We start from the raw sequence: 12,091 nt of genomic DNA on the forward strand, positions 1-12,091 counted from the left end.
CTTCACTCAGAATGATCTTTTCTAGATCCCACCACTTGCCTGCAAATTTCATGATTTCCTCCTTTTTGATTGCTGAGTAGTATTCCATTGTGTAAAAATACCACAATTTCTGTATCCATTCCTCCGTTGATGGACATCTGGGTTGTTTCCAAGTTCTGGCTATTACAAATAAAGCTGCTACGAACATGGTTGAACAAATGTCCTTGTTGTGTACTTGAGCAAATTTTGGGTATATACCTAGGAGTGGTATAGCTGGGTCTTGAGGTAGCACTACTCCTAGTTGTCTGAGAAAGCGCCAGATTGACTTCCAGAGTGGTTGAACCAGTTTACATTCCCACCAGCAATGGAGGAGGGTTCCCTTTTCTCCACAACCTCTCCAGCATGTGCTATCACTTGAGTTTTTCATCTTGGCCATTCTGATGGGTGTAAGGTGAAATCTCAGGGTCGTTTTGATTTGCATTTCCCTAATGGCTAATGAGGTTGAGCATTTCTTTAAGTGTTTCTCTGCCATTCGATGTTCCTCTTTCGAGAATTCTCTGTTTAGCTCTGTTCCCCATTTTTTAAGTGGATTACTTGGTTTGTTGCTTTTCTGCTTCTTTAGTTCTTTATATATACTTGATATTAGCCCTCTGTCAGATAAAGGGTTGGTGACCAGAGAACTTCTTCAGCTGATAAACACCTTCAGCAAAGTGGCAGGATACAAAATCAACTCAAAAAAATCAGAAGCCCTCTTGTATACCAAAGACAAAAAGGCCGAGAAAGAAATTAGGGAAACAACACCCTTCACAATAGCCACTAATAACATAAAATACCTTGGTGTGACTCTAACCAAGCAAGTGAAAGACCTGTTTGAGAAAAACTTCAAGTCTTTGAAGAAAGAAATTGAAGAAGATCTCAGAAGATGGAAAGATCTCCCGTGCTCATGGATTGGTAGGATTAACATTGTGAAAATGGCCATCCTGCCAAAAGCAATTTACAGATTCAATGCAATTCCCATCAAAATACCAACTCAATTCTTTACAGACCTTGAAAAAAAGATTCTCAGCTTCATATGGAGAAACAAAAAACCCAGAATCTCCAAAACAATTCTGTACAACAACAGATCATCTGGAGGTATCTCCATTCCCGATCTCAAGCTGTACTACAGGGCAACAGTAATAAAAACTGCATGGTATTGGCATAGAAACAGAAAGGAGGATCAATGGAATCGCATAGAAGACCCAGAAATAAACCCACACACCTATGAATACTCAATATTTGACAAAGAAGCCAAATCCATTCAATGGAAAAAAGACAGCATCTTCAACAAATGGTGCTGGACCAACTGGATATCTACATGCAGAAAAATGAAAATAGACCCATATTTATCACCCTGCACAAAACTAAAGTCCAAGTGGATCAAGGACCTCAACATAAAACCAGATACTCTAAATCAGCTGGAAAAAAAAGTGGGAAACAGCCTAGAACTCATTGGCACAGGAGACAACTTCCTGAACAGAACACCAACAGCACAGGCTCTAAGAGCAACAATCAATAAATGGGACCTCATGAAACTGAAAAGCTTCTGTAAAGCAAAAGACACTGTCATCAAAACAAATAGACAGCCTACAGATTGGGAAAGAATGTTCCCCATTTTTTAAGTGGATTACTTGGTTTGTTGCTTTTCTGCTTCTTTAGTTCTTTATATATACTTGATATTAGCTGCAATGGGCTTTTTTGAAGAATGTTCTTTGATTACCTGAATCTTTTTTTAAATTTTCTCGTATTTAGTTATATATGACCATAAATTCTGTATGGTTGTGATTATTTTAAATCTTGAGAGGTGTATTTTATGGCATAGAATATCATCTATCTTGGTTAATTCTTTATGGGTGCTTAAAAGAATGTGCACCCTGCTTTTACTGGGTAGAATGTGCTATATACATATAATACCAGAAATGTCCAGCTGTTGGGCAATACTACTTGCTATAGTCTTGCTTGATTTCTTATGAGCTGTACTGTTACTAGGAAGGAAGAATGACATATTTAAGTATAATGAGGGTCTGGCATCCTATAAGCCACAACATATTTCCCATTCTCACATGTTGGTTTTGTCAGTAACTGTCTGAGGGATTTCCAGGTCTTCCATTTGCTCATTTAGAACTGCTCTTGGTGGATCTGGTGCTCCATCAGTATACATTGTGCCTCTTTGCTTTACTTGTAAAGCCCAACTAAAGCAGAATCTGTGGACTGCTGTGTAAGCACTGACATGAAGTACTTTATTATCTTTGGAGTGAGTTTAACTGGTATTGAGCTTCTTGTCACAATTTCTGTGCATTCATTGCTAAATTTTCTTTACTCTAATTACAGTTTATGTGATACGAATGTAGTTACTCTTTTACTTCTGGTTAATGTTTGCATGTTTCTCTTCTATATCCTCTTATTTTTAGCCAATCCATGCCATTATTGAAGCGAATTTCTTATAGACAGAATGTAGGGCTTTTAAAATGACACCCTATAATCCATGTGTTTAATAAGCATTATTTCAGCTTTTCACACTTAATACAGTTAGTGACTGGTAGAGCTCATATATGCTATTTTATTTTTGCTTTCTGTTGATTTCCTTTTTAGTGCCTTTTTAGTTTCTCTTACTGCCTCCTTGTGGATTGCATGGCATTTCTTAAAGTTCTCCAATGCTTCTTCATGTGTCTTCTGTATATACTACCAGCAGTTGATACTCACATGACTCTTGCCACTGCTCTTTCACAGTCCTAGGGCATGTGAAAACCTAGCTTCTCTTAGGTCTCTTGGTGCTCACTTGTATGCCACAGTTGTTCTAAATATCCCTGTATATTGTTTGAGAATCCCATCAGACAAAGCAATGATAGTTTAATTTCATTTCTTTGTGTGTATGTTGAAGATTGAATTTTTAATTGACACATAAAATTGAGCATATTTATGGGCTCATGAGTATATCCATCCTGTAATGGTAAAATCAAGGTAATTAGTCTATCTACTACCTTAAACATACATGATTTCTTTAGAGTTAAGCATTTAAATACGTTTCTAGCTACTTACATCTTCTTTTGCTTCAATCACCCAACATCATTTGAAAACTGAATTCTTGAGAAGGGTGATCAAGTTTAACTATTTCTTCTTATTTTCTTTCCCTGCCCTCAGGTTCTTCTTCCTGATCTGTGAAGACCTCCTTTCAGGGGCATTTTTGTCACCTGCTGCCCCTTTTGTTTTCCTTTAGCCATGAATGGTATTTAGGATACTGGAATTTGTGTTACTTTCTGTTGACCTGTTAATTTCTGGTGATAAAATCAGTTTTTCCTGTAGCTATACTGTTGTGTCTCTCTCATGGCTTAAGAATTCTTATACTATTCAGGAGTTTAACTTGTTGCCATACATTTTAGCAGAAGATCTCAGCACTTAGAAAAGGATCCGGCACTTAAATCTTTAGAGCGCGCGTGCCCAGGTTAGTTGGGTCATTTAAAGATTCTGGTCCTTCCCAGCGATTCCTGCCTGTCAAGCATCTATTGGTTAAAATGCTACATTTTGAATCGATTGACTATATGAAGGTTCCCAGACCATTAATGACCTGGTGTCCCTCCCTAGGGGGATGGTCCAGTTTCCTAGCAACTGTATCTCTAGTGGGTGGGGAAAGAATGCAGTGAGGTGGCTCTTCCCCTCAGGGCATTACTAGACTTTACGTACCTACTTCAGGTCTTCATAATAGCTGCTAATTTATCTTTTGGTCTCTCAATATTCTGTTCTCTTTCCTGGATATCTTCATGTTTGTGGGTCTTTCCTTTACACTTTCTCTTATGTTACTGTGCCCATCAGTTAGCTTTGTGTTGAAGTCATTTCAGCTGAAGTTCTGAGCTCATCAGGTCCACCTTTTTATGTGTTACTTCTCTTTTGAAGCTACTTTTCCCACATTTGTTTCAAGTATGTTTGTAATTACTGTATAATAGTATTTTATGGTGGGTGTTTCAAAATGTTTGTTGCATAATTTCAGGGTTTATATCACCCTAATAGTAACTTTTTTTTTCTCACTTGTGGAGAAGCATTTTTGTGATTAATACCATGTCTATGTCCTATCTAAACCTTCAATTTGAGAAGGGCCTGACATAGCTGGTGGGGACAAGGCAGCTGCTCTTCAAGTCCACATTTCCTGCTAGACCTAGACTCATGATGAGGCACTTTACTGCTAAGTGGGGTCATTTTGCCCTGCTTCACTCCCCAGCATCTTCATCATGGGGAGGTCAGCATTGTTTTTCTCTCTAGGCAGTCCATATTGCTCTCTTGACCTTGTGGGAGCATGGCCTTAGCAGCTGGAAGGCTGTGGAGCAAGAAGCTGCTCGATTCTTGGAGTTCTTCTCTCTAATAGCTCATCTGAGAAGCCAAAGAACTCTTTGCATCCAAGGAGGGGTGGAGTTCTCCGTGCTTCTCCGTGACTCCCCAGGAAGATAATTCTCACAGCCTGGCTCTCTCTGTGGCCTATGTCAAGAGGTAGAATGAAGATTTTATCAATAAATCTGCCCTGTAGTATTTGCCTGTATCTCAGCAGTTACTAGTTACAAGAATCCTGCCTACCTATACTTTTCCTTTACTGTTTCTTTGGCTAGAGCATGCTTTTCTTGGGGCCCCTTTCTTTGGGGAATCTACTGTCCATTTAGTTTCCCATGAGTCAGATTTCTAGGGGAATACATGGAGGATGGGGGAGGGCAACTCACTGCCATGCCATTTTTTTTCAAGGTTCTCAGCTGTCCTGCTGTTCGGCTTCTTTTCACCATTAGAGTCCTTCTTTATTTGTCCTTTATATAAAGCCCACAATTCTTGGTTGTGCTGGCATAGAGGGAGGGGATAAGAATGTACCTTCTTCATCTTGCTTCAGAACCAAAAGTCTGTTCTATAGTTTTTGAGAATACCATAAAATACATTCTATTTTCCAGTAGACCCCATGTGTTGTGTAGTTAAGTTTTCCCCTGATAAAAACATTTCATGTTCCTGTCTATACTGATGAATTTTGTTGTCAACTTGACACAAACTAGAGACACCTGGGAAAGGAAAGGAGCACTTTAATTGAAGAACTGTCTCCATTAGATTGGCCTGTGGGCATGTAAGGAGGTTGGGGGCGGGGCTCTTAATTGCTATCATAAGAGGACCTGGTTCATTGTGGATGGTACCTTTCCCAAACCAGTGGTTCTAAACTGTATTTTAAAAGACAGTTGAGCAAGCCAGAGGCAAACAAACCAATAAGAAATTTTTCTTTATCGTGTTTGTTTCAGTCATCTGCCTTGAGTTTCTGATGCATGTCTCCATGATGGATTATAACCTGTGAGATAAAATAAACTTTTTACTCAAGTTATTAAGGACATGGTGTTTATCACAACATAGAACAAATAAGAATGAAAAGAAAACAAGAAGAGAAGCTGAGTGGAGTATTGTGCTGACAGATCGGACTGCTGTTTGGGGGAAGGTGGTGAAAACATTTGGGACACTGGGCTGGAAAATTCCCTGAGCATTAACAGCTCAGTGGGCTGTTCTGTGGGAGCTTAGAATATAAGGGTGCTGAGAGCAATCAAGACAACAGAGACATGGTTTTTCAAATTTTACAAGAAGCAGACACTGTCAGGTCTGTTTGTGTGCCATAAATTTGAATTAAGAGCCTGTGAAAGGGGCTAGAGCGATGATTCGGTAGTTAGGAGCCCTTACTGTTCTTTGTTTTAGGAGCCCTTATTGTTTTACAGCACCCACCTGACAGCCTGCAGCCACCTGTAACTCTAATTCCAGAGGCTCTTATGTGCTCATCTGGCCCCATTTGCACTACATGGGTGTGATGCACAGTATACATATGGTCAGCACTCCCAAACACTTAAAACCCTTCAAAGTAAGTAATGGAATTTGGAAGTGAAGTGTTCCTGCTTCATTAGGGCACATTGGGGCTGAAAAATCAGCTAGGCTTCAAAATAGATCAGCATCGTTGAGGTAAAGTCTAGGAACTATGGCCTCAGTTGTGATCCAAAGTGTCCAAGGCCATGGATCGAACTGGCCACTCTTAATGTATAAGAGGCGCCCAACCGTACTGGTTTTGAAGGCATAGAGGGGTCGTAGAGGGCAGCTAAATTGAAGTCCCCAAAGTGAGGACAGGAGAGGCCATAAGTGAACGTGCAGCTCAGTTGCAATGAAGTACTGGGGGGCTGGAGATCCGAGGACCATGGAAGAACTTAACCAAGGACAGCAGCCGATGCTGAACATAGTTTGGCCCTTTGGATCCCTGAAAAAAAAAAATGTGTTCAGATGTCAGACACTGAGCTGTAGGATTTGGATTAACACTACTGAGTTTAGCTTTTGCTTAAATTATTGTTTTGATATCCAGGTTCTTTTGGAGTAAGAATGTATGTAACAGTTTTTATTTTTACGGAATCCACTGTTAAGGGGCTTGGATTTTTAAAGAGATCTTGAACTTTTAAATTATTGACATTTTTAAAGACAGTGGGACTGTTCAAAGCTGGACTATGTTTTATATTGTGATATTAATGTTAGCCTGAGGTCTTAGAGACAAATAAGAAAGGAAAGGTCTAACAGTGATGTGTTTGTTTGTCAAGCTGACAAAGATGTGGATTTTACTAGTCAATTTGACACAGACTAGAGACACCTGTGGAAAAGGAACCTCAATTAAGGACTTGACTTTATTAGACTGTCTTGTAAGCTGTGGGGAGTTTTCTTGATTCCTAAATAAAGTAGAAGGACACAGACCTCTGTAGGAGTAAAGCACCCAGGGAAATAGGCCTGGGCTGTAGAGAAAAGGTAGCTGGAAAGGTCAGGGGAACAAGAGAGTCAACGGTATGCCTCCGTTTTGGTTTCTGCTTAACTCTCCTCACTTGAATTCCTGCTTTATCTTCCCTTGATGATGAACTATAACCCGCACAATGAAATAAACCCCTTTCTTCCCAAGGTTTTTTTTTTTTTTTTTTTTTTTTGGGGGGGGGGGGAATCATGGTATTTATTACAGAAACAGAAAGAAAATTAAAACACCATCCAGGCTTTCTCTGGCTTTGTGCACTCTTTAACCCTGTCCCATGGGTCTGGGCCAGACGTCTGCATGGAGCAGCAGGCATAGGCTAGCCCTGGTGAGGGCTTACCATGTGATCACACTCTGCTCTAAAGGATTTAGAGGCATGAACTCACGACTTCCTCATAATAACCTTCACAAGTAGTTGCATACCTCCTCACACATCTCATTCATACCTCACAAATGCAGATGGAAGCCACACTGTTACCTTCTTCAGAAAGAGATGGCCCTATCTCCCAGTCCTAGCTTTCAATCTTCACTTGCTTTAAGTGAGGGAGACTTTATGAGAGAATAGAAATTTGACTTTCTTTGGAAGTCTAAACAATGATAATTGCAACTTGATACAGCTGAAGGAAAAGTCTAGAGTTTTTTGGAGGGAGAACAATGATAGAAACCTAACCTAGATTCTCACACATGCTAGACCACTGCTATACCAGAGATTCCAATAGTAGCATTGTATAAAATAATGTGAAGAATCGATGAAGTCTTGAGTGAATGTATATTGTTGAAATGAGCACAGCCAGTGCTCACAGAAATGACAAGGTTTTTCACATGCCAGGCCCAGGGAAAATGGCAAAACCTTCCCTAAATTATGTGTGGATGTTGACAGTATGTGCAGAAAATATAGATCAAAACTTCTTCCTCTGGGATATTTACAGCCTGAGACTGTTCCCCTATAGAGACCTTCGACTGCAATTAGCTAAACCTCCCTACTTGTTTATCTGTGTACTCTAACCCTCCTGCCTCCTCCTTCAGCTGTATACAAAACCCTGCCTCACTGATTTAGGCAAATGAAATAAACAAACCGAGTTTCAAGAGAACTGTTGGTATGTTTCTGTCAGAGCACACAGCCCACTGCAACTGTGTCTCTGTGCGTCTGTTCTTTCTTCATTCCCCGTTGCCTCCATTGCCTCCATTGCCTCCATTCCCCATAGCCCCTAGGCTGTGCAGATAATAGCAAGTGGCACCCCAGAGGGACATCTAACTACAAGGACCTCCCATTAGTCAGATGAGGAAACACTCCCATGAGAAGCGTGAAAAGAAGGTAAAGGGGGAGAGTGCAAGTGCAACTCTGTGCATTATGTGTAAAACATGGGACACACAGAATCTAGAGATGCACAGTTATGGGTTAGAACTTTGAAGATTTTAAGAAACTGCAGAAAAAGGATAACAAAAATTACAGCTCCATCAATTCTTAGACTACACTCAGGAGACTTCTACCAAGATTTGCTGAAAGCACTTCCTTGCTTAGTTGCATGCTATAAACCCATATACACATTCTGGTGCACAGAGAAAACCTGCCTTCTTCAGTCACATGTGTAAAACAAAAATACTAAGTTTCTGAGCCACTGCTGGTAGAGCAGGTCAATGGCTCACAAAACCACACCTTTCCTGTATGTCTGGCCTTTCTTCATTTTCTCACCACTCCAATCAGGTTTCCAGGACCTAGCCACATGAGTTATGTCAAGATGTTTACAACCTGAATGAAAGATCAATCTCTTCTTGCATACAGATTCTGGGGTCTCTTTTTTTTTTTTTGTTTTGTTTGTTTGTTTTGCAATAGCATAACATCTAAAGAGTCTGTATCTCTCAGTTCTCTCTAGAGACCAGAAGCCATAACTGTCTCTGTTTTTCAGGTTGGGATTCCCTATGATGCTCATGTCCTGCACCATTGGGATGTGCTATCTTCTGATCACTCATGTTGTGGTGGGATGGAATTAACAGCTAGCCATCACCTGAAGACCAAGGGAAACCTGATCATTACCAATATCAGCCTGAGGAAGAATTTCCCACCGCACATCTGGAGAAGAGAAGGAGTTCACCAAGACATACATGGGAGCAAAGATCTGTCAATAACAGTATTGGTCTGGTGGATGATGGGAAACCACAGTGTCTTCTCCCTGCAAACAAAACAAGAGAAATATGAGTTAACTTACAAAGACTCTTAACAGAAAATCATATATTTTAAAAACATTTCTTGCATTTCTGTATAAGAAATGACACAAGCATACCCAAATAGCTGTCTTTTAATTGTCAATTATCCTAAGAATATGCACAGTTTTTCTTATTGTAGCTACTCCACATGTTGAAATAGTCAGCATTCAGTTTGTATACCCCTTGAATATGTCTCTTTCTGGGAAGAGAAATATCACTGTTAAGAAAACATTTTGTGTATTTAAAAAATAAAATTGTCCTTGACAGAAGGTTTTGTAATTTATTTGCCACAGGAATTTAGATAACATCAAACTGTATTTTACCCATTTTCCCTCTCTGGAGTTTAAAGACTAGTGTTTAGAAGTCTAGCCGTTTGATTTGTAGAAGACGGTAAGTGTCTTTTAAATACCGTTTTTATATTAACAACCTAAAAATAATTTTCCATTTTGAAAATGACACGTGATTTCCATCAATTACATTGACGTTTGATCAATATTCTCATCTCTGTAATCCCTGTGAGGCTGCAGCTGTTCCAGCGACATTTTTAGGTGTGGTTCTTTTATGCACCACCCCATGCCAGACAGAAAGAGAGTAAAGAGGTAGAGGGAGCCTGTGCCTCAGCTGATGCCTGCTGTTTGCTTTGTCAGTGTCCTGGCTGTGCTCAGAGGCATTCCTTGGTTCTCAGCTGTGTGTCTAACCATGAGGTGTGCAGCTGTCCACCAAGGACTTTAAACAGCAGAGCCTCTTACTGAAGAAGGCTTAAGTTGCTTAGAGTACTAAGGAGCTAATCTTAGTGATCTAAGGAGCAATGTAGGAGAACTTTCTAGTTCTATTTTCTGTTGCTGAAACTCTCAGGGTAGATGTGGTTTACCTACAAATCAGTGCGTGTATTCATGAGGTGGCAACCTGCTTCCTTCCTGAAATACTGCCACTGTTTACGGCAGCAGTTCTCAACCTGGGAGCTGTGAACTCTTTGGTGGTGGTGGTGGGAGTTGAGCCATCCTTTCACAGGGGTCACCTAAGACCGTCAGAAAACACAGATATTTACATTATGATTATTACATCATGATTCATAACAGTAGCAAAATTGAGGTAGCAAGAAAATAATCTTATGGTTGGAGGTCACCACAACATGAGGAACTGCATTAAAGGGCCAAAGCATTACCAAGTATGAGAACCGTTGGTTAATGGGAATATCTCTCCTCTTTGCATATGAGTCCTCTGGAGTCATGAGTTTTCTTCAAATGTCTTGAAAGCAATGGGTGCATGCATCACAGTTCTGTTTTAAAATCTGATCTTAGCATTCCATATGTTTGCATTTTTGCACCTGATCTTAGGTACCTGACTAACCCATAAGGAAAAGTACCTTGTGGTTGGTCCATCCCTATTTCCTGTTGGCTTCATGGAAGTCTTAGCTCTCCTGTCCTTTCACTGAAAGCATTGTCTTTGTCCACCCTACAAATCTGCATGCCAGCATGTGGCCTTGGTGACTTTGCTTCCTGTTCATTTCTACTCTCCTCTGTCAGTGCCTTTTCCCCATCCATGTTCCAGCTATACTCTCATCAGCTCCTCAGTTTGTCCATCTTGTTCTAGGCCTTGTGACTGACTTTTCTCTTTCCCTCTTCAGATCTCTTCAGATCTCTCCAACATTAAATGTTGATTTCTTTGTCTCCCATAACCTTTTCTCTAGTTCACTTCTAACTTACAACCCTAACTTGATCATTAGTAGCTGCACTATGGCTTCGTTATTTTAAGCATCTCTCTGATATCTCGCATACTTCTAACTATTTGGTCCAGGTTATTTTCTGCTATGACTTGTTTATGATGTGAGAGTGTTTTTCCTCAGGGTTCATGTGTTAGAAGCTTGGCCCTCATTGTGGTGACTGTAGTAGATGGTAGTACCTTTAAGAAGCAGAGTCTAGAGATGAGGAAGATGCTTTCAGAAAGGATTTACATAGTTTTCATGGGATGCCTTTTAGTTCCCTTAAAATTAGACTGTTATAAAAGAGAAAGGCTGGCCCCTCACAGCTCGTGAGCTTCCTGTATCACCACATGATATTTCTTTTCTTCTTTCATCGGTTCCTAACAAGATACTATCCATTTTATCAGGCTGTTCAGAGGAGACACGGTCCTCCCTATAAGGGAGGAAAGTGGGGTCATTGCCAACATCTGGAATCACAGGACACTGCATGGTCAGGCTGGATAGTTCTCACCTGAGCCAAGATTTCCCTGGCCTCACCCACCTTGGTGTCTCACTATTCTCACCGAGAGCAGGGAACCGAGGCTTGCTCCTGCACCTTTGCTACACCAGTACTTCCCAAAGCACATCCGTGCTCAGGATCTGAGTGGATGATGGCATCCTCTCCAAACAGTGCCTAGATTAATAACTGGATAAGGAAAGTTCTGAGTTCTCTTGTGGGGTGCTGAGAGGTTTGTACGTAACCAAAGTTTTAAAATATTTCTCCATGTGTCAAGAATTAACCACTGATTCTTATTCTTCATGTTAGGCTCTTTCTGTGAATACTCAGATCAGCACATTGAATATCTAATTCCAGCTGCATGTAGCCATGTATGCATTTTGCCTATTCAAAGTCTATATTTCCTCCTCTGTGGCATAGAATCATTTGATTTCAACACCCGACCACTCTTCAAACAGAGTGGTGAGATCATGTAGAGGTTCAGTATTCATTATAATTTGTGCAAAGCAGATTTACTTCAGGATTTTTGGTGTTATGCAAGAGACCTGGAGAAAATGAGAGGGCCAGGGGACAAGTTTTCAGCAAGTTTGTATGTGTTATTAAACAAAGGCTCAGGAGCAGTCACCAGATGGCTGGGGAGGGACTATCAGCGACGGGGACTCAGCTCACCTAGGAGGTTCATGTTCCTCTGGTTCAGTGTCATTCTGTAACTATACTTACTTCTTTCATCTCTAGTGTCATCCTGCTTTACTGCCAGTCTTACTTCATGAGAACAATGTGGAAACCCTCAGATTAAAAATCTTTTCATGGCTGACATTTTACATCTGCCTGTACCAGGGCCGGAATGCTCTATCTTGCCTGATAAATGGGAGCACCACTGTGGCCTTATTTAAGC

At 40.5% G+C, this 12,091-nt stretch overlaps 1 protein-coding gene across 1 annotated transcript in view; it reads left to right on the top strand.

Moving 5' to 3' along the window:
• Positions 1–8,785, top strand: part of Oca2 (OCA2 melanosomal transmembrane protein) — a 323,587-nt gene extending 314,802 nt beyond the window's left edge. Inside the window, exon 23 of the mRNA XM_055607524.1 lies at positions 8,701–8,785. Within this exon, the coding sequence (XP_055463499.1) occupies positions 8,701–8,785 (85 nt within the window). The remainder of the gene's footprint in view (positions 1–8,700) is intronic.
• The last annotated feature ends 3,306 nt before the right edge of the window (positions 8,786–12,091 follow it).

The sequence above is a fragment of the Psammomys obesus genome, unplaced genomic scaffold, assembly GCF_907164565.1.
Source record: "Psammomys obesus unplaced genomic scaffold, mPsaObe1.curated_primary_1811, whole genome shotgun sequence".
NCBI lineage: Eukaryota > Metazoa > Chordata > Mammalia > Rodentia > Muridae > Psammomys > Psammomys obesus.